This window comes from Thunnus thynnus, chromosome 7 (genome assembly GCF_963924715.1).
Source record: "Thunnus thynnus chromosome 7, fThuThy2.1, whole genome shotgun sequence".
In the NCBI taxonomy this organism is placed as follows: Eukaryota; Metazoa; Chordata; class Actinopteri; order Scombriformes; family Scombridae; genus Thunnus; species Thunnus thynnus.
This window is the reverse complement of record NC_089523.1, coordinates 3,043,431-3,067,611: the sequence shown is the minus strand read 5'-3', so window position 1 is coordinate 3,067,611 and position 24,181 is coordinate 3,043,431. Positions and strand designations below refer to the sequence as shown.

Here is a 24,181-nt window from a genome sequence, read left to right as displayed (position 1 = left end):
CTCATTTTGTTATTCTCATATGGGCAGGAGACTGTAAGATGCTTACAAATGAATTGATTCGTTAATTAATGCAGTTAACTTTTTAAAATGAAAAGGCTGCGGACCATTTATCTTATCTGCCAGTTATGTTTCATATTGTATTTCAGTGGACTAAGGACACCAGTGAATGGTTTGGCACAAAGTATACTGGAGCAAGGGATCCAGATCGAGAATCAATTTTTAATGGAGACTAGATTCTGAATCGAATCGGCACTAAGTATCATGATAGTGTCGAATTGGGAGATAAGCATATTGTCTCAGGCCTACAAAATAAACACCGTCATTTGTGTGTGTGTGTATATATATACACACATATATTCATTCTCAGAACAATTTTGTATTGATTTGTAGTGACTCGTCCCTCTAAGGGGACAAGTGGACCCAAACCATGCCAGAAAAATGTCCCCCAAAGCATAACAGAGCCACTGGGTCCCCTCATCATAGGGGTCAAGCATTCAGGCCTGTACCGTTTTTTCCTTTAATTTGTCACCCGTCCGTATATATACAGAATATTTAGCTCTTTACAGACAAATAAAAGTTAGGCTCACTTATATACTAAGCTTGATCCATAAATTTGAGCATGGGAGTAACATTTTGAGTTTAGAATCAGTTTAATAGCTTCAAAAGCTAACATTTGTAACTTTATAGCGACACGTCAAACTGAATTTCTATTTTAGTACTTATTATCCACGGAACATCATTGTGATGCATTGATTATTTTTTTTTATAATTGTATTTAAGCTGTCATGAGCAATTTTAATTTTTAATTATTTTCGCAGAATTTTTTAAACAGATACAAGTGTTAAACTTGAAATCTCAAATGCAAGCAAAGAAAACGGCTGTTAAAAAGAGAAAACAGCTGCTTTAACCATTCATGCCTGCAGGTGCTGCAAGTGTTAAATCGTCGTTCTTTGACTGTAGATAGCAGTAGTGACACTTTGGGTCGGCATATATAAAATGCTCTGACAATGACCGAACAGCTCCCACTTGTGGAAAATTTGCAACCTGCTCAAGTTGATTGCCACTAAACAAAAAATCCAGACCCCATTGATAAGTCTGCCTCGCAGGACACAGAGTATAAAATTAAATAGACTATGTAAGGGCAGATGGTGTGTCCAGTAGTTCAAATTTAGTGGTACAGCTTTCACAGAACTAGGTGCTGAAAGACTTTTTGCTGGCAAAACTCTCTTTCTCTTGCCTCCCTTCAGACTGTCAGCACCTCATAAATTACTCCCTGGATGCAAGGAGATGTTGATGTCTTTGTTTGGCCAACACTGTGTGAAAGAGGGATAAGGAAAAAGGAAGTGGTGAAGGTAGTCATAAGAAAGGCCTCTGTACAAGTTTGGTAGCTTGTATTTATTAGTGCTAGGTCAAGAGGAGAAGGTTGAATAACCAAATATCCAGAGTAAGCCCCGTCTCTGAAAGGAAGATGGAAGGGAGATAAAGTCACACTCAGGATATTGCCTTGGCTAACTCCAGGGTGCCCTTGTCTTCTCCTCCAAGCTCTTCCTCAGGCCTATTTGTATGCAATCATCCACAAGATAAAGCATTTAACAAACAGGTCCAGTCAGCTATCCACTAGCAATGAGAAAGTGTTTCCATTTCTGTAAATTTTCCTTAGCATGACCCGTTTCTTCTACCTTTCAATCTCAACAATCCTTTGCCTCAGCGGGGCAAATTAAAAAGCAAATAGAATGGGGAAGAAATAAAAATAGACACAAAACATGTAAGATATGTGAGATTTTTAAACTTTCAAGACCCCTAAGACCAATCCATTAAAGTGAAAATGCTATAAGCTATAAGGATGGTAAATGATAAGGGAACAAGGGAAACAAGGGATTTGTTGGTCACAAGACACCATATATCTTCTGTTCATTGCTCAAAAGAAGGTACAATATTCCCGACTGTGTGGGAGTTCTGTGAAGTTGTAGTTCTTCTTTGGTGAGGTGTTTAATTGCTGAAAACCCTGGTGTTCCATCTCTCCCATTGCTGGAAAAAATGTTAAACCCTCAAAGGCCCTGTGGTTCACTGGATTCAATAACCCAGGAAACACAAATCCTATTTCAGAGCAAGTTGATGTTGGTTTTCAAGGGTGAGAGCTCAGGGCTGACGAATATACCACACAGCAACTTACACTGGAAGATATTCTAACCTCCTCATAGTCTTCATGTTGACTTTGGATGGAAATGGAAGTTGAATAATAAATCAAGGAAAAACATTGTTTGAATCTGACCGGTTTTCTTGAAAGGAAAAATGACAAATTATTGAGTAAAAAGAGGCACAGTGGAGATTATTACTTAGAAGCATGAGACAGAAATGACCATGTTACAACCCGTGCATACTGACCTCACACATCTATATAGGAAAGTAAATACACATGTAATATATATAATCATACACAGCAATGTATATACTGTAAGTCTGGGATAGCAGACTACAATACTGACTCCCTACTGTGGTCTCGTAGCTGATGAGCTGGGTTTGGGCCTCTTTGAAGAGGCCTTAGCTAGCACCGAGCCTGCCAACAGGACCAAAGATCACAGCTCAGTTCCCGTCTCTGGGTACCGTGACCACTAAAGTTTATTCATCTGTGTTTTAAATCATCCTTTTCCTCTTGATCTCACTTGAAGTGGCTTAAAAGTGTTGAGGTTTTTACCCTTACGACAGAGAGGCACAGCTCCAGGAGACAAGGGCCTAATTCTGCTCTCCATATGTAGGACAGTAACCAGTTTTTGGAGTGGCCTGGTGTGAGGGGAGTGGGTTGGTAAATGGACCAAGTTACAAAAAATGTTAACCCAATAAAATTATGAAACATAAATATACTAAGAGGGGATTGGGAGCAGAGGGAGATGAATGCCACTAAACAAATGGCAAATCTCTTTTTTTCTTCTCCCTCCACAAGATTTCCTTTTGTACTATTGCCTTTTAGCAGGGAGTGGAATCCATTCTCTTTGCAACTTTAATTCACTGAAAAGACTACTCACATGTCATTTCCACTTTTAATTTAACAAATGAGGACTCTTGACTGAGCTAATAGCTTTTCCTCAAGGGCATAATTCAATCTGTGACATCAACCATCAAAGTCCCTTTGCATTACTATGTCCGGAGCTAACGTGAGGCGCCTCCGAGGGGGGATGGAAGTCCGGTGGCAGCTTCCATTTATTTTCAGGGCCCTCACAGTAAACAAATATGATAGAGCTAACTTGAGCTGGCCATCCAGTGACAAAGAGCTGTACTGCTGTCGTTGCACTGATTCTGTTCCATATGGTTCATTCATATCAGAAAAGGAGCCGGTATTAAGACTGTGACCAGGAGGGGAAAGAAAGACGGAGAGAGGTAGTGAGGGAGGGCAGTCATGTGGAGGGCACATCCTTCAACGTCACATTTATTATTTTACAACAGCCCTTGGAAAAGAGGCAGCCTAGGGGCTGTGCTGAGCACACAGCACTAATGACAACTACTGGGGGAACTCAGTGAACATTGGAGAACAGGCATCAAATGTTCAAGGAGAAACTACAACTTTTTTTTACCTGTTTCTATTGTCAGTAGTATGTGCCATACTAGGCATGTACTTTCAGTCAGACTGCTCAATTATATTGTATTAAATTGGTGTAAGTTAAAGTATAAGGTCAGAATAAAATACATGCTTTGAACATAGACATAAAATCTTAAGAGATGGAAATTCAAGACAGCATGATACAGTACATGGTATCCTGGAGAAGGAAATAAAAGAGGGCTCTGTTTTGAAAATGTGTGCCTAATGTCTTGGTACCACTGAGCTTCCAGAAGGCAGGCTTTAACGCTGAAGCAGAAATTGGCAAATGGACTGTCATAGCTCACATCTCAAGGCATACACTATTAGAGAAACAATATAGGTTTAACTAGCTCAAATTTGAGCGGAAGGCAGTTATTGTGAGGGTCAAGATTCCAATGCTAATGATGTGTACCTTTGAAAAGTATACGCTCTGAAATCACTAAGGGCCTAGATTAAGCGGGAGGTGGATGAAGACAGAGAGAAAAAAGCTTCAATTAAAAAGTATGAGTGACTGCCCACAACAAAAGACGAAACCCAAGACTTGGGGAAGGCACCACATGCTATTCATTTTCTAAAGTGAATGGAGTCAACAGGGAGGAGCTGGAGAGCAGGGAGCCAGGAAGGGAAAAGTTCACTTCACTGAGCCACTCAATCATCTCTCCATAAGTGACTCTGTCATAATGGGGCTTCTTTTAAAAGCTTGTAAGCATCTGATTTCACGAGACAGTGTTGACAAGAGACTTGGCTTCAGCTCCCTGCAAGAAAAAAAAAGTCCACAGCTCAGGAGTTCCTTCAAGATGAAGATGTTGTGCCCTTTAGCATTTGCTACTCAATGCCGCTAATGAAAATGAAAAGTTTGACTCAAAATTTCAAATTGAAAGTTGATCGTTTCCTAATAATGTTATCCTCATAAACTTTATTTCCCCTCATTATTCAGTCTGAACTAACAGTTAACATAATGTTTTTCAAGAAATATGCAACAACCTGTACAGTTGTGTCGATTTCATCCATGCTTGTTGACGAATCATTTTCTGACTCTGACACAAGAAGGTGATGTCCCCGTTCTTGAGACTGAGTTATTATAGGTTGCTCGACACTTTTGATAAGTGTCGCTCAACAGAAAAGACGTATTTTCAGCAGAACAAGTGTCGACACTTCCATTTCATGTCACGCACCTGCAGAATTTTGTTCTGTCGCGGACACCGTCGTATTTTGTCACACAATGTGATTGTGTGATTGACATTTTGGTCTGTAACTTTAGATAACTTGTAATGTCCTTGTAATGTCCTTGTTTAATTAGTCCCAGTCGGGATGATATAATGTAACTAAACAAGCCAGCTGGAGGACAGCGTCTGATTAACATGGAGACAACTGCAACCTTTCGCCGAAGTATAAATTGAAAATGTTGCACAACTTTAATTTCTGTTGTGGAACACTCATCAAAAGTATCAAGCAACCTACCATAAATCAGGTATTAGTCTCAAAGCTCTGATTGGCTCAGTTTTCCTTCCAACCAAGGATACAGTCGTCAATAAGCTCAACACCAGACCTATTTGAATCTCTGAACAAATCGGAGAACACACAAGATGTGTGATAGTAAGTCATTTGTTGATATTCGTAATATTAAAGTCAGTGTACAACAATAATAAATGTGTTCTGAGTTTCTCAAACCACAGAAAAATGTGTAATTAACCACCCAGACAAATTTGAATGATTAAAAAAATCACCAAGTATATAAAATTAGGTTTCAAAATCGTGGAGAAATAAGCAGTATTCTCTGCTCTGAAATGCTGGGGGCGTGTCCACTGAAGGCATTGAAAGCACAGCCCAACTGAACAGCTTCTGCTCTTGAAAGACAGATTAATGCAGTATTAAACCTGCAGTGCAGAACTTTTACACATAAATGAACGTCAGTTACATTCAAGCCCTTGCCAAACGAGTTCACACAATGCAGATAAAGCCTATCACCACCAGATAAATCTCTCTGTATACAGAGTTTTTAAATCTTATGTTGGGCAGGACATGTCCATTCCACTCTGGCTGTTTGAATGCACACCCGGGGACTTCCACCGGCCAAGCTGGCTAACTTCCAATTAGTCCCTGCGAACTTGAATGGCGATAAAATAATTTAATCAAGCTGCTCTTCAAGACTTTCCAAATGTTACTGGACGGAAAGGATAAAATTCTGATAGTGAACGAGTCATTTTCGCAGAGGTTGTGTAATTCTCAAAACAATTTATCCACCGTTTTACAGCCGCAACAGTAGTGACAGAGTAGGCTACGGTGGAGCCTATGAAGTAGGCATTCGTCAACAGTGTTTTTGTAATTACTCTCACTGCCAGAGGGGAGAGACAAAAGTCCCACACTCCAGCTTTAATTGATTTTTGGCTACTTCAGGGCAGAAGAACAAACCGTGAAAACACACTCAAATGTTATCACTATTGCAAACATGTTGAGAAAGAAAAGATCCTACAGCAAGTTTAAGGACTCTAAAATGCTCTGTAAGAACTGCAGAGTGTCTGGTTATTCTCTGTGGATTTGCCACTAGGAGTGACCTCTTTCACATTAGACATAGTAGTTTGTTAATATAAAAATATCCATTAGTGCAGCATTAGTTATAATTACTACAAGAGAGGTCTATATCAGTATTTGGTTCACCATTGGTTCTTTGCAAAACACATTTTTAGAAGAGGGGTACACATCAATCACATTGCTATAACCATGAGAGAAAAGACAATGTTCACAATAAGACTAGAAATAAATAAGAATATGACGAGGCACAATCACTGCGTGCAAACACACATCTGACTGAAAAAATTTGAACCAAAGTGGGCTAAAAGAAAATCTGAACATGTGTTTCACACAAAAGCGTCATTCTTGGAAAAAACATCATGGAGGGTCCAAGCAGAGTGAAAGAAAAAGACAAAGATGTTATTTTCTAGTGGGTGGCTCAAAGAAACCTCACTGTAACCAGACAATAAGGGCTATGGCACAGCTCTAAAGCCCTACAATATGTCCCCTGGACTACCACCTAACACAGACTGAGGGCATGTGGTTTTTAATTTAGAACTGTCATTTTAACAAAATGAGGGATCTAAAAATCATCCATAAAACTGCATATAAATAGCAAATCCAACCAAAAAAATGTCTACACTTAAGTATTGCAGTGGATTTAACACAACACATTGAATCATCCTCCAACAAAAGATCAACATACACTTAAACACAGAAAAATTGAAGGGTTTGAAAAAAAAAAAAAAAAAAGCTGTAACAATGATGAGAAAATAAGAAACACTCCTCTTTGGGATTTTTCCCTCCAGAGGAATGGCTGCACAAACTCTGCGGAATGTGTTGAAAATATACCAGGAGACAAATGAGAGGTAAAGGAGGCGGTGTGTGTGCTGTGGCGGAGTATACAGTTGCATGCTGCCGAGGGAGCCAAGGAGGGGAGAGGCAAAACTCACCATGGAGTTTTAATGGCAAAACATCCCGCCCCAAAGAGGTAGGGTCTTCATGAGAGGGGGGTGGAGGGGGTGAAGGGGGTGGGGAATACAGAGATAGACGGAAAAACCATTATTAAACTAGCACACTTGAGCAAACACACTTTTCACATTACATACTTTTTGACGTGTCTGTTTAAGTGCACAACACATATGAGGCAGGAAACAGAATGTCTGTGCGCCAAGATGGATTTGAAAATCTGCGGGATGGCTTGATGATTCATCTGCTCAAGCTGCTCTGTAAAGTGTGATACCATATATTTGGCAGATGCAGCATGTCCACAGACTGTTTTTTTCTTCAGACATCTGTCATATTTTTCCCCCTTAACTTTAAAGGGATTGGGTACATGTGCAGAAACATGTAGGTCTGAATCCAACCGTGTAAATACGACACAGAAAAATGATGGGAAACAGTTCTGATTGTTGAGATTGAGAAAGAGTATGAAGAGTTTATCCAATTTGTATAACAACTGGGGACACCAATAAAACTAACAGCACTCAGGCATTGTTGAGACAATGAGTTGTATTTTTGCATGCCACTTCTTTTTTTAGTGCAAGTGTGTATTTATGGCTGTGCATTGTCTCGTGAATGTGCGTGCCTGTTTGGAAGTGAGGGTGTGGGCAAATGTGTATTCACTGTGATTATGTTAACAAGTACACAGTGTGTGTGTTTGTGTGTGTGTGTGTGTGTGTGTGTGCAAGAGTCATCCAGAGTGTAGTGTCTTTTTCAGGATGTATTTCTGTCTATCTGTCAGTCTGTGCGTGTTTCTTGTGTTTACAAGACATTAGGAGTGGGAGTGTGTTCCTGTGTTTATTCTGCATGTCCAGAGATAGTGACAGAGCTCCGTAAACAGTTTACAGTAAATAAGCCTTTTCCTTACAGCAATAAAGGTCCGATGAGACTGAACTCTGTCCCCGCCAGCCAACCTCCCCCAGTCATGAAAAACAGAATCCCCGGCCAAGCAAAGCACTCTGCAGCACTTCTTTATTTTATCGCTTTCGCCGCATCCGCCTGGGCCCTCCCAACGATAGCACACTGTCTCCAATTAGTCTTGGTACATGGATGTGTAGAGAAATGTTCCACCGGGAGACAGGGAGCAACAATTTGCCCTGGAATGTCTTACTCCTGGAGCGCAAGTTGACAAATGAACACACTGGTTGGTGTAATGGAGGCCCCTGGTAAACTGCCACTTATCAAAGTGCTGCAGAGGGGGGTGGACGGTCTCTACCATCTACCCTCTGCTGAGTCTATCGAACCTGCGGAGGCCCCACTCTGGGCCTCCAGCTGGGTAAATGGATGGACACCAATGGGAGAGTGATGGACGAACGGGGTGAGATCTCCATGGGGGTAGCAAAGGCCAAGTAGGCTTTGGGGTTTACAAGATGCCGGTTTGAATTATTCCTTCCTAGTTTCTTGCAACTTATTGTTGATGGAACTTATTGTTGGTGGCTAATAGAGTAATGGGAAATAGAACTGATGCAAAAAAAGAAAGAGGACAGTTTTAAATTGAGGGGAAACAGCAGTAAACTGTTTCAGCTAATGGAGGCATCCATTTAAAACTTAGTCAAAAGCTGCCTCGGTTGCTTCACATTCATCCTTTCAAGCAAGCTACACTGTGATCATGTATAAAGTAAGAAGAACATATTAGTGATTTATAATAACCTAATGGTAACAGTTGTACAATAGTAATTGAAAAGTCTTTGATTTTTAATAATGGTTTGGCACAAACCCAAATTTACCGTACTGTGGACATAAATGGTAATTTGCGCAAAATGCTAACAGAAAAGTCTCATCAGTATTAAATACTGTAAACTACAGTATCCCCAAAAATATTAATATGTTCTGTGGAATAAAAGGCTGTCACTCAACCTCAGATTTCAGGTTTCTAAAGACAACTTGCTATTTGTTGCCCTATAAAAAAACTTGTCACGTCAACAATACAGCTTAACAGCTAATACTCCTTTTACACAGGTGTTCAAGGGTCGAGTGTCAGTTGGAAAGTTTTGCCTAATGTCAAGCAACTTGTGCAGACAACCTGACTTAAGATCAGGTTGAGAACGGTTGCTCAGTGAAATGAGGTCAAGGTGGACCAGCGACTAACTGTCTAACATATGTTACGCATGTTGCGCTCTCTATGGGTCACTGTCAAGAGCTCTGAATGCTCACCCTTCTAATCTCGTCTGATGGTGGATACAACAACAACAGGCATTAGAAAACACTGCCAGAATTTTATCGCCTTTTGGCTTCTATCCAAACTTCTTGTGATTTATTTTATTTATTATTCAAAATTCACAGATTATCTTACAAAGTAGATATAGGTAAAAATCAATGGACATGCACTATATTGTAAACTGGGGGGGTCTTGCGTAAAAATGTCACTTTAGTCAGAATTAATAACAGATGAGTAGCCTTTCTGAAATCTACCCTGTATTATTGGGGTCGGGTTGCATTTTCCATTAAGCAATGTAGAAATTAAATGTTTTAAGGTCTTTTTAAATGAAAAAGTAAAGCTAATGGTTCAAGTATTTACTAGCATTTTATAGCAGTTTTTATCATTAATATTTGTTGCAAAGCCTGTAGGTCTTTTCTACTAGAACATGTACTAATTGTGCTTTATCGCTACAAATCAATTGTCAAAATTAATCCTGCTCAGAATAAAACTAAAGAATGAGGTCATGTTGGGGAAAACTGTCCACCATGTTGAGCTCTCAGTTCACAGTTAGGCCACAGTGCAGACAAAACACTGCCCCTTTATGTGACGCACCGCCTTATCAAGCAGGTTTGGTGGAAAGGAATCCCACACAGGTCAGCGGCATGTTGGGAAACACGAGTTAAACATGGGTCAGTGGAGTAAAAGGGGTGTAAGACTGAGTGGGTGTGTTACTGAGAGGAGGCAGAGAGAGAGAGAGAGAGGGACAGAGCCAGTAGAGAGAGAGAGAAAAAGAGTGAGCGTAATCGACCTGTGAGGGCGACGACCCCACTCCCGGAGAATAATCGTTCACACATTCATCTCTTAACCCGTTGGCCCTAATAGTGGCTCCGCCTGGGCCATTAAAAAGGGAAGGAAGTGAGGTGATTTGTGCAAATGGTTTAGTCTTGCTGCCATGTGATGCTCGCATTCTTAATGCGGCTCTCTAGCCCCCGTTCTCAGTAAGGCTCTGTAAGACAATGGCTCTAACACTGGGTTGGCTCTTATATACGCATTACAGTAATCTGAGGGCACATCTGTGGCAGGTCACAGGGTCTCGTTCATTCTCTCTCTGTCGTCTTTCTAGCTACCTCACCTGCACTCTTACTGCATTTGCTTGAAAATGTCATCAGCTGGATTTGGTCAAGGGTGGTGTTTTGTTTTTGTGTGTGACAATCTTTCCATTGGGATTTTCATTTGTGTGCGTTAAAGTCAGATTGTGTGTAGATGGGATAAGTGTGCAATAGTTTGTCTGCTTGCAAATCCCCAATTTGACACTGACAGGCATTTTGACATGTTAAATCTATCCTCACAGAGCTCTGGTGACTACAGGGACAAGTGGACTTTCCTGGGAGCTGACTGTCATTTCTCTCATAATCTCTTCTAAAGATTAAGTTCTGACTGTGACATTTCACCAAGAGGGAATCTTTTTGATTTTGTGACCAATGTCTTTTTCTTTGTTGGGGTTCAATTCATCTGGGTCAAACCCTCTGCCAAATTTGGCTGACAGGAAACAAGAGGCTGGGTCAAAGCCGACACTCCTCTCCTTGTTCGGGACTCCCCGGAGACTTTGAGGACTAGCAGAAGCTTGGCTGCTCTCCTCGACTCCCTGACCTGGCCTCGCCTGGAGGGGGGTTATCAGGCGGATGCTGAGCCACATCCGATGCTACCTCCCCATTCAGACAGGGGGAAAACACCAACATCTAAATTAAGGGGGGGGGTGGGCTCTGCTTGAACTTGTTGAGCTTGTTTGATGTTAAAAATTTGAGGCGTCTGAAGAGAAACAGCAGCATTTGTACATTGGTGGTCCGTAGGCCTGCCTGCCGGGGTCTATGAAAGTATTCCTGCAGTTGGCCTGGTCAGACAAAGGGGGTAAAAGCTTCATCAACGTGTGTGTGTGTTTGTGTGTGTGTGTGTGTGTGTGTCACGGCACAGTGCACACAAAGGCAGCCTGGTAGGGAATGTAGGTTAAGCAGCTGGTGTGTTCCTCTGCTGCCCTGCCAACAGGGATCTGCTCATACAGGTGTAAATACAGCTGCCGGACGCTCCTCTCTCTCTCTCTCTCTCTCTCTCTCTGTCATACACACTCACATACACATACACACTCATACATAAAAAGAGAGAGAGAGAGAGAGAGGGCTGGCTGCACAGACAGACAGATGGTGCCTGGGTACTCCTGTGTAAGTATAGCGTGAAAGCATATGATATCACCCCCCACTCTAGGGGCCAAACCTGCTGCCTCACTCTGTGTGTGTGCGTGTGTATGTGTGTGTGTGTGTGTATGTGTTTGTTTGTTGTATTGGTGCAGTCGTGTGCATGCGGGATCAAGCTGCACAGCTGCATGTCCTGATGCGTTAATACTGATGCCTCTTCTGGACTGGATGGATGGATGGATGAAGCAGCAGCCTACAAGACCTGATATCGTCCTACAGAGCCAAATAAACACTTTGAGGTGTTTCACTAACAGGTGTAATGGCTGAAAAATTTAGTATCTTAGTATGTTACTGTCAACATATCTCATGAACAAACCAAAACCAACAATGAAATGATCTATGAACAAGTATTGTGCGTGTGTATCAAAGCCTGATACATTTTATTCCTCTGTGCTACAGAGCTCCATAGTTGTCCAAAAACTATTAAAAACACATGAGGGAGCCAGACTGTTCATTGACGTGCCAGAAATACTTACTAGAGCAACAAATGTGGATTAATCCGCCACTGAAAATAGTCCCCAACAAATGCGCTATTTGCTCCTGCCTGAGTAATGTTTGCCAAAAACTACAGTGACCAGCTGTTTTAGAAAGATATTTTGTTTTTTAAAAAATGAAACTGAATTCACTTGCTGATTTATTATGGACACCTTGCTACCTTCATCCTTTTTTTCGTTGTTTTTCTTCATGCTCATTTTGTAGGCTGTATTTTGTAGTGAGGTTGGGGTGTGCTATATATTCCTGAGAGGTGTTTTTAATATTTAGTCTACTCTCCTTGTTATGAAAGAGGTGGACAAAATAGTAGAAACACCTCTATATTTGTGACCCTTTTTTAAAAGATTCATCTTCAGAAGGAGCCAATGAGCTTGGGGCTGACAGCAGGATAAGGAAGTCAGAAGTATTGACAGATAGATTAACACATTCTTGGTCTTTGGTCTTGGCCATGGGATTTGTTGACAACAAAATACATAGAATAAGTCTTGCATCATCCCTATAGGAAAGTTTATGAATTTTTTACACATTTTTATTGCTGAAAATGAGCTGAGAAGAGTATTCATTGACAAATTCACCATTCAACTAGATTATTTTTTGCTGTGCTCTATTGTCAGTTCATTTCAAAGTAATTCAACAAATAGTAAGTAGTACATTCTAAACACTGAGTCCTGTAGGTCTCATAGAGGAAAATCTTTGGTCAGAAAGTTCTTAATAGAAGTCAAAATTCTGGAATATTAGAATATTTTCTATTTAGACAAAGGGTTTTGTTTATACTTGTGAAATTATCGAAAAACACTAAAAAACACTAAGTGACAGACAATGAATATCTTGCAAGTGCACAAAAGTAAGCACTTAGCATCAGTCAAGATAAATGAATGAATGCATAAATGAAAGTACTGATTATTGCTTACTACCAAAGATGAAGGCAAAATAATGAAACTACACCACACTGCCAGAGACAGAAAAAAAATGTTGCAATAACTGATTAGCACTTAGATTGACACAAAAGAAAAGGGACAAAGTAACACAAATAATTAGCAATGAGAGCTTAGTATGTATAGAGAAAGGATGTAGAAAATAAAAGCATCATAGCAAAAATGTGTAGCACCAAAGCAGATACAGCACAAATAAAATAAAAAAAACCACCAGCTGAAAAAAGAATGTTTCATATTGACAGATTATAAAACCAGATGAAAAAACAGCCTACTTTTTGACTGAGTTTGGCTAATGATGCTGTAAAACTATAAATGAACACCTGACAGCTCTCACTGAATGGTGAATTAGGACATCTTTAAATAAATAAGTTTAATTTAGACCTATCAGACCTACTGTATGTTTTGAACCCTCCACACTATATGACGTTAAATATTACAACTGCTAAACCAAATGCAAACCACTGAGCACCAGGACATGATACTAAATATACCAAAGCAGGACACCACTGCAGCCCATAAGCGTTAATACATTTTACAAACCAAATGAACTTTGCAGGTCATCCTAATGATTTAAAAAATGGCCTGATGTTGTTTATGTTGACCGCAGGATCAGGTCTCTATTTTCATCCTCAAAGCTCACTTATCAAATATCACAGGGAAATAAATCCCTGTCCGTCTGTTTGAATCATTATAGCATTTCCCATTCAAACAGGACATGAAAATTACATTTAAATGAAAATATTAAAATCTACCCATATTTGTGGAGCCACCTGTACTGTATGTAAATGCGCTTAGCAAAGGCCTGTACTCACTGATGGTCCTAAAACGACATAATTGCAATGCATGGCGAAGATCCAGGTGAAAAAAAAAAAAAGAGAGAGACTGAGAGGACAGAGGTTCATGAGAGCAGAGCTCACAGCTAAGCTCGAGGTATTCACTGCTGGCAAGGTTACACTGCATTTAATATGACTTGAATATCATTCTAACTTATTCACAGAGTGTGTTTATAGTCTTGTGAAGCATGATGTCTTTTATCCGCTTTCCAAACAACCTGCGGAACAACTTCGCATGTGTGTTGTGCTTCATTACCCTATGCAAAAAAGTGGTGGCCTGAGACAAAAGAAGTCCATGAGCATCAGGTGAATGTGTGAGAGGAAAAGCTTTGGCCTACACAAGTCTACTGATGACTAAATACTGTAGAAAAATAGGTATGATTAAAGGTTTACTTGGGAAGCACATATTGTAAATTAAAAAGGTTTGAGGCTTCAATTACCCTCTTTTATTTTGAAGCTTTCAGTTGTGTCTTCTGCCATGCTTTGTATCTGGATTAGTTTTTTTTAACGACAAGGCCTACTTCTCAAACATGACCACAATGACCTACTGATACATGTAGTACACATTCATACACACAGTATCCATGGAACATTTTTTAGCACCGGCATTCTGTGCATGTTTGACATAGTGCTTATGTCATGTGGGTGGAAAAGTTAGCAGTAACAGTTTATGTCCAAAAGCAGCTGGACTGAAGCATCAGAAATTTAAAGAAAATATTCAGTTTTCTTGTAATGTGTTACAACATTAATAAGGATAAACAGTAACACTTTATTTTCACCTGTCTGTTTAGCATTTGTGAGCCGCAAACAATTAATAAAAGGTTTATTACACACTTTAACACATTTAAGGACATTTTAAGTGTTTTTTTATCAACTATAATTCATCTTGTGATACATCTGTAACTAGTATATAAACAGATAATGAATGACTGACAATGTAACACAGTTTTAATTATATAAATAAATAGAAAATATGAAGTATTTCTTTATCTTATTAATTATCAATCCATTTTTAAAATTCTCAATAACAACTGAGCAAACTCTTGCATCTTTCTTCTTACTTATGACAGTCATGAGATTTGTCTGAAAGCCTCAGGAGAAATCTAGTACCTTGAGTTAAAAAACTCCTATTCCAGAGGTCAAAAAAGAACCTTCTTCATGAGTATTAATCATTTTAATCACATATATGAACAGTACACCTGCAGTGAATGAGTTGCACATGTGTACAGTATAAACTGTGAAATGTTTTATAACACACTATAAGGATTGACTCATCTGTGTCATAATATATCATTACATATGATTACAGCTGTTATCAGTCATTCAAAAGCTAAAATGTCCTTATGTCCACATACAATTATTTTAGTATTTACACTATATACTGCTCATAAATACTACTGTAAATATGGGTAATTAAAATAAATGTTTATGAGTGATGACTGACTAAAGGAACACTATTATATTACACTATAACCACTAAAAAACAATTGTTATGATTTGTTCTACTAGTTATTGATTCTGTGGTGGGATTATTCTATACTATAGCTGTGGAACACATGTGCTTTATAAAGTGGAGTTCCTGCAGAGAAAGTTGGTGTGTGTGTGTGTGTTACCTACCCGCTGCGTTTGGTGATGGTGCCCAGGGTCATGGGCTGTTTGATCTGAGCCAGAGGCAGCACCACAGTGAGGCTGGGTAGAGGGGACAGCCGCGGGTTCCCCATGTTGTTATTGGTGAAGTTGTTGTACGAATCCTGGCTGCTCAGCTTGGCTGGAAAAACACAGAGATGCTAGATTATTAAAAGTGTTTTTTTTTTTTTTTTAAATAGTACTGGATGTTCCACTGGACAGCAAGGTCAGAGAAATGTCCTTTTTTCATAGATTTGGGGTGGAACATAACAGACAAATACAGTATGTCAAGAGCCTTCCCAGGTAATGCTCTCAAAATACTGAGAATCACATTATGAACGCTGGTACAAGCTTTTATACATATTTCATTTTTCATTGCTCAGCGGTTCCTTTTTCAGTTCAGTGGTCTTTACAGATGCTAATTCTCAGCACTGCTCACTTGGAATGGAATTAAAAAAAATTAATCTGTCTTCAAACTGGGCAGGCAGACCACCAGAAGACCTTGTTTAGGGAACTGAAACACCTTTCACTCCAAGGAAAAAAAGCCCTGTTTGAATACTGTGTTAAGATTTTTTTTTCTCCCAAGCCCTCTCACACACACACACACACACACACACACACACACACACACTACCCCGGGTTCAAGGCCTCCTGTGGAATGATTGGAAATAACCAGCTCAAGATGCTACATTACAAAGGCTCTAGCTGTGCTTCTAGTTCCTGGCAGTCTGTTAATCAAGGCCAATCAACAGGCCCTACACACTGGCTCAACACACACACACACACATACACACACACACACAGATGAGCCAAAGAAACACATCTCATCTCACATATCCCATGCAGCTCCAGCCAAACATAATCAGGTGATGTCAAAGGGCTTCTTAAAGGCCTAATGACCTTAACCAGCTACATCAGGGAGACAGGCTGCTAGTTCACTTTCTATTTCACTTCACACAGACAGTTAGCCTCCACCTTACTGGACAACACATTTCAACACTTTCTGTGTGCACATCAGGCAGAGTTCATCTCTGACAGGAAAAGCAGGGCAGAGACTTGTCTCAGTAGGCAAATCAATTTGCCTACTGAGACAAAAGATTTTTCCATTTATATCGTTGTAGCTATTCCTTTCATGTCTTTGGTTGTATTCTGACATTATTAGACTTTTTTTCAAATCAATGAGCAGGACTGATCTATGTGTTTTGCATCAATATGATATGTGATATTTGATATAAATATACTTTGATTATCAGGTGCTGAATTTTTTGGTCTAGCCTAAAACAGGCTTTTCTATTTGTTTTTTTATATCTACAAACAGCTTCTGAAGTGATTTTTAACAAAGTCTATCTTATTACAATATACTGTATATTAAAACTGCAATATAAAATTGCATATACCATAACATTTTAGCCATTCCACCCACTCCTATTTACTATCTAGGAATTTTGGCTGTAACTAATCATTTCTTATTCTTATCATATAACATCAGATTCCATCAATTGAATTGCATGATCTTTAAAATGTCAAAAAATAGTTTAAAAACACATTTTTCCAGGGCACAAGTTCAAGCCTTCAAGTTGACTGTTTTATATAACCAACAGTAACAATATTCACTCCACAGTGAATTCTAACATTTGAAAAGCCAAGAAATATGCAGATTTTTTTGCTTAATTCATGACTTCAACAATGAATTGTGAGGATTTATTAATCATGTCAGCACCTCCAGAAGCCATCCTGTCTTCTTCTTAGTGCATAAGAGGACTGCAGATATTTAAAAGATTCACATTCCATCATTGCTAAATCCAGTTTCTATATAACAGAGATAGAGAAGAAGCTTTCATACTTCAATTGTAATTTGTCACGACCTTCACAACATTCTGTAAAGCTGCTTCACCCAAATTGAACAGAAACATACAAATATGTTTTTTTTCCAATGTTGTGACCATCTCAATTCCCCTCCACTGTATTGATCATCTCTAAACTTGGACAAATAAAACTAAAACTATCTAACTACAACTAGAGATACGTTAAACAATAAGTTGTTGTTGTTTTTTTAAGGCAACTCTTCAATACAATGAGAGAAAACACAGTTACATATAAACAGTTACATAGAAACATCCAACTATAGGGGATTGGAAATGTGGATTATAAAACAAATATGTTTGTAATCCTATGACAATGCCTACAACCAAAAAAAAGTGTATCCTGCTGATTCAATGGGCAGCCCAAGGAAAATTCCAAGTTCAAGTGCTTTCAAAAGAAATAAAGAGCAAACCTGTGGGTGCACCACAATACACTCTCTGAATGTTTTCCTTGTTCCATTTGTTGCCTTAATAGATGAGTGACAGCCACGTAACATAAAGGAATGAAAAGAAGGGAGGGGGGGAACACGGAGACAAAGAAAACAAGGCGGACATCAAAGGTTACAATAAAGGTAGAGGAGGAGAGTGCCTTGTCATTATTTGGAAGGAGCGATCGAGAGGAGGCTGAATGCGAGCGGAAAGGGACTGCTGAGTGTTTTGGTCCAGTCTTTTAGATCATTAACGTGTAGCTCTGAGTTTCATTAGTCCTGCCAAACCTCCGCTTTGTGGTCCTCCAAAGGGCTGTCTCTTAGACCTCCGCTGGCCAACAATACTGCATGACCTTCGGAGGGGGAGAGGAGACCATTACACAAACCTGTCCTTCATTTCCCTCTGTTCCTCTCTTGGTCAGACTAACAGAGGTCTGTACTGGGGCAGCTCCTGAAAGCCTTTCACATTTCAAAAAGTGCTACACCCCCAGAGCCTGGGCAGCCACCTTTTGTGTTGAGGGGAAGGGGGGCAGATGATGAAAAAAAGTCTGTACAGGAAGCAGCCTGAAAAGCCATAATGGTGCTTCACCTAAGAGGGGAGTGGAGGGTGAGGATTGGAGGAGAGGGGGTGTTGATGAATTTAGCATCCTCATCCAAAACGGACATTTCACTTTTGCTCTACTGACATTATTCCTAGTCACCCCCCATCCTAAAAAATAAACCTTAGTATGGATTGTAGAGCAGGTGTGGCCCGACTGAGACAGGGGGAGGATGATCACTGTTGACCAAACCATCACACCGTCCTGTCACTCAAAGTCAAGGGGTCTCAAACTGTCACATCCCCCCCAGACGGTAAAGACAAGTTAGCCTGGAACGTGTTAGAGATCACGCACCAGGAGAAGATGATACCTGAAAAGACAGCTTGGATGGCTGAGAGACAGACAGCAAGTGTGTCTGTGTGTGTGTGTGTGTGTGTGTGTGTGTGTGTGTGTGTGTGTGTGTGTGTGTGTGTCTGTGTGTGTGTGTAGTAAAGTGTAGAGTGAAAAACAAGTGAAGAGGAGTGGGGGACTGTAATCAAGAGGAAGTATTTTCTTAGTATTTATTAAAGTTATCTTGAAAATATTGTCACACTCTTCAATGACTTTTTAACCAAGAGTTCAATGTTATTTCTTTTGTTTCTGTTAAATCATTTTAGCGACATTGTTGCACAAACCGCAACAAGATTTCATCATTCAGAGGGAACTTATCTGTGTTTTTATCTCCTCACTCTCTTTTTTACGTCAGTCAAACTAATCTTTGATGGATAAACTAGAAGTACACACTGAACTGTGATGTGGTGATAATTAAGTTGTGATTTTTTCATCATGGTACAAAAGGTGTTATTTCACCTGATGAAGCTCAAACTGGCCTCCTTGAGCATGTGTGTACAACAAAACCACATTTACTGTAAAAAATAAATGCCATATAGTGTAGAACACATTTTTCTAGAGAGCTCAATATGATATGTTGAATGGAAAAATAATGTGAATGTAACATTATTGTTCATTTGACTGTGAGTATTTCATTCTGCAGTCTGAACACCTCCATTTAATATAATTGAAATTGTGCATTAGAAGCTTTTATTGACTGTTATGAGCTCAATTGTTATTATTTTTATTCATTTTGTTTTTATTTTCCCATGTTGCATCATTCTCCTGCGTTTATGTTCTTTATTGTGGACAAAATAGATATAAGTGCTATAATCTAAATAACTACTGATGCCATTTCCAACATTTGATGACAGTGACATATGGAAGTGATACAGTAACACTGATGCATGTAGTGAATTATAGTCACTACCTGTGCTGTGATCAGTGCAGCCGTATGAATAATAGCAACGGGCGATGATGACTGCTTTGCTGTTGTTAAAAAGACGTTACTGATGCAATTCTGATTAATTGCACGTCTTTGCTGTTGTTTTCATAGACGGGGTGGTGGAGCAGACATATGCAAACAACTAATTAAGGGTGTGTCTACATCACTGTATGGCTAACAGTTGGAGTGGAAATCAGGCCTGTGCACGTGTGCACAAAATTCACAAAGGCTGACATTTATAAAACAGAACCATGTGTACACTCGGCTTTATAAATCTGATGAGGAGAGCGTGCGTGCATATTTTTTTGCATTATGCATGCTCAGAGTTTTATACTTAGAAATGAGTCAGAATTGAAAGATTTGAAATTAAGATTAAGACATTACTGATCACTGTCAGGTTGCAGCCCAAGAGACACCAAAAAAAACACTAAATCTAGTCTGATTATTTAAATGCTTTTGCCATCTTTATCACCACTATTAGCTCTTATTTTTAACATCATTACTATTAGTACCACTCATACTTTAACATTATTCGAAACTACTGCTTTTAGTACTACTGATGTTGGAGCCAAGCTTTGTTTCAAAGTTATCTTCTAACTTCACAGACTTGTTGCACGTTCTCTACTACTGCTGGAGTACCTGGATATTATTTACAATCAGTTCAACTTGAGAGACAAAGTCTGCAGAAAAGGAAGCTGCAGAGGAAAAAGGCTGACCAATGCTAATATGAAAAGAGAGAGAGAGTGAGAGAGCGAGGGAGACAGATGAGAAGCGTCTGGCAGACAGATAGCTCTAGACGGAGGCCATGATTTGATTAATGACCGGGGCGTGATGTGCCCAAGCACTGATACATGACATCCCCATGGAAAGAAGATCCATCAATGCAAATCCAGCTCCGTCGCCGTCGTCCAGAGAAAAACTCTGACCCTGCCAAAAAGTCACTGTCACCTGACCCTCGTCTCTCTCTCTCTCCCTTAATCCAACCATCCATCCAGCTCTCCTCTATCCATCTGTCCATCCATCCCTCCCTGTCTCAACAGCATTTGCATTCTCTTCTCGCATTAAGCTTCTCTCTCTATCCTTCGCGCTCTTTCTCTCTCCTCAGCCGCCCCGTGTCACGCTATCTCATGTTTCTCTCCCCTCTTTTAATACCTCATTTGCATCCAATACAAGCAGGCAGCTTCCAATGAGGAGCCGACGTGCGAAAAGGACAAGCTCTGAAGACTGTGTGTGTCCACACAAACACTGTGTCTTATTTGAATTGTTCTGCCAGAGAGGATATTTCAGTCAAAGAGATGGAAAAGATGCAAGCTGGACTGGAGAGGAACTGGGTTGGGGAGTGTTAGGAGGCAGCAGGTTTGGCAGGTGACATGTTGAGTGATGCTCTGGGAATTAGAAGAGACCTTGGACCTGAAGATGATATTGCAGCTGTGAGACAGAGGGGTAGAGAAAGAGAAGGAGCGTGGAAGACAAGGAAAAAAGCTACGACGTCCCATTAGGGGAATACTTTTATGGTTTTGTCTAGGCTTTGTGCTTTTGAAGATATTTTTGGATTGGAGCTGATATTTTGTGCCAATATTACTTTTCGTGACCAAAAAGATAAAATCTCTTTCTGAGTGCAGATGCCAATAGTTGTATAGTGTAATAAAAACTCTGTGCCAGCTCATCAAAATATTCCAAAGAGCTGTACTCTTGTCAGAGTGGAAATCTTTAAATCATAATCAGACGCTACACCTCTTCACTGAAACTCATGTTAATGGAATCCTGTTAGGGATTAACAGCTGTGTACAGCCTTCATTCAAGATGCATGTTCAAAATGCATTTTAACTCTACTGCCAACTCTGGAGGTGTTCAACTACATTTTCCTTTTACATTCTGACCAATTCTTGAATTTAAAAAATCATTTATTACAATATTGTGGTGCAGAGTAGAAGTCTTTACGGGTCCACTCAGGAGAGTCCACAAACATTTCTGACAAGGGAACTGAAAATGAACTTATTTTAGGAAAATCAGTCGTCTACATATTTACACTGTTAAATTAATTTTGGAGTTTGATTCACAGAGATTATTATTAATTTATATTAAATAAAATAAAGTAAATAAGTTTGAACATTGTCTTTTGTTGATTTGCTACAGAAGGTTTTCTTGTTGTTACAGGAGGTGGAATAGTTATTATATGTTATCTGTGTTGGAAGCATATAAACATTATTTTCGTTTCACTGATTTTACACTCGTTCTTATTATTACTATATTACTTCCCCACTGCAGCTGTGTGTTAACTGATAGAGTTGAAGCGCATCAGGCTGCTGCAGGTGTTTGTGTTCTCTTTGTCTTCGGGTCGACCGCGTTTTGGAACGGGTCTGTTATGTTCTGGTCTATCTGGGTCGGGTCTGGCTGTGCTCAGGTCCCTCTGGGGTCAGGTCTCTCTCTTTTGAAAATCAATTTATGCGCGTCAGGTTCGTGTAGGTTTTCCACAGATCCGTTTCAGGTTGTGTCTGACGTTTTGGACCCATGAAGACCTCTAGTGCAGAGATCTTTGTCAGTCTTATATCTGCGAACCAGACGTTTATTTGCCTACAATTGCTGTACTGAAAACAATTACTACAACATTCATATTTAGTAGTGTCTGGTAAAGAAATGGAAATACTAGCTGTGACAGAGAAATGAAACTCCATCACACAGGAAGTGGAGGACACGCTGTCTGTTTAAAATTAAACCTCACTTCCTATTGGCTGAAATATGTCCACAGCCACAAGTATTGACAGTCGGATGCTTAGACAGACTTGTGTGCTTGTTTACTGAAGTCCCTTTCTTTAATGCATCTATAATGTAAATATGGTGACAATTTTACATGTCAAAAAAAAAACCCAACAAATGTATATTTCCCAAATTAAGGTATAGAAAAAAAATATCAAAAGCTGTAACTCGGCACTGATATCGAACTAGTTCTTTAATAACTGACTGATATCGGCAAACCTGTATCAGTCGATCCCACTTTCCACCATTCATTCCATGATAGTCCAAGTTTCCCAGACATGTTAAAGGAGGGAGGGATTAAAGCAGGGGAAAGGAAGAAGAATGAAGAGTGAGGGAGGGAGGGAGGGCGGGGGACTGTAGTGTTTCTGTGCAGGAGGAGAAAGCTGCTCTACCATCCCAATTCCCCAAAGTATCATTATTAAAACACTCACTTCCACAGGAGGAGGAAAGAGAAGGAGAAAGAAAAAAAACAGAAGGGAGGAGAAGAGAGAGAGATGGACGGCGGGGAGGGCTTAAAAGGGTCGGACATAAAGGGGGAGGGCAAAAATAAAAAGAAGGAGCGGGGATCCCCCACTGGACAGAGTAAAAACAAATTAAAAGAGCCCTTATAAAACACAGATGCTGCAAAGAAAATAAACTTCACAAGATTTACTGTTTTGCAAAGGAATCGGAAGACCGGTGGAAAAGCCATCAAGTCTTTTTTTTTTTTTTTCTCCTCCTCCCCCCCTTTTTTCTTCTTCTCTCAGGTAACGGTGCGGCGCAGGGATCTATCTCCTCGGTTTTCCTTTCTCCCCTCTTTTCTCTTTGTACGGTGATCTTGCTTGTCTGCTATTTTCAGTCGGAGTTAAGAGTCGAGGTCAGGCCGGCCTGTGTGAAAATGGCTTCCTGCCCGGTCCCCCGCTCCCAAACCGCAAGCTAACGGGGAGGTTTTATTAACAGCCCTATTTGGGAACATTTTTTGAACGTTTTGTATTTTTATTGACGTTTCTCATGTCAGGGAGCTAAAAAAAAAAAACAAAAAAAAACACAACAGACGCTCAACAACTGCACACACACACTCACACACACCAAAAAAAAAAAATTCCCAGGACATAATTTTGTCATAAAACTTCAGAGCTAAATAAAGGAAAGAAAGTGAGATTTCAAGTGTGTAACATGTTCAGAGTAGACTGTGTTGTAAAGAAGAGGAAAAACCAGCAGCTGAAAGAAGAAAAAAAAATACATGCAAAAACACACGACAAACAGCCAAACATAATCACGAGAAAACAATCAGGTGAGAGGAACGCGTGCAAACATGAAAACACACACACACACACACACACAAACAGCACCCTGAAATCAGATCTACAAGTTTACAGCATGTCAGTATTTACAAGGCTTCATCAGACAGGAATGAGTCGCCAGCAAGAAGGGGCTGGGAGGGGGGTCAGACAGCTCCACTGGATCAGATGACACCCACACTCTAACCATATGTGTGTGTGTGTGTGTGTGTGTGTGTGTGTAGCCATCATATGATTTGGGTCAAGGAGCTAGTACCTCACAGTAAAGAGGAACGGGTTATGGCCAATGATTGGATGTTTGGGGAAAGCAGGAGAGGGAGGTGGGGTGGAACACAGATGCACATACACACCGTACACACACTTACAAACCAATTTAGAGGGAGCGGGACGGGGAGAGAGAGAGCTGCAGAAAGACAGGATGCATCAGATGTTTTCTGTGTTGTTCTCTACTGTTTTTCCCTCAACTGAACATGACGGAGTGGGAACTTTAAACTTCTGCACCAGTAAATAACAGAAGGATAAATAATAATGATAAATCGCTAATGTCTACTAGAAGAAAAACATGAAATAAATATAATAATAAGTCTGAAAGCAGAGTCGTTCATAAACAACGGTTCACAATCATTTCACACTTTTTT

At 39.9% G+C, this 24,181-nt stretch overlaps 1 protein-coding gene across 3 annotated transcripts in view; it reads right to left on the bottom strand.

Annotated features, from left to right (window-relative positions):
• Nucleotides 1–24,181, bottom strand: part of bcas3 (BCAS3 microtubule associated cell migration factor) — a 362,195-nt gene that overhangs the window by 253,641 nt on the left and 84,373 nt on the right. For all 3 annotated transcript variants that reach the window (XM_067593817.1, XM_067593816.1, XM_067593818.1), the window contains exon 16: nucleotides 15,354–15,504. In XM_067593817.1, coding sequence (XP_067449918.1) covers nucleotides 15,354–15,504 — 151 coding nt within the window. The remainder of the gene's footprint in view (nucleotides 1–15,353; nucleotides 15,505–24,181) is intronic.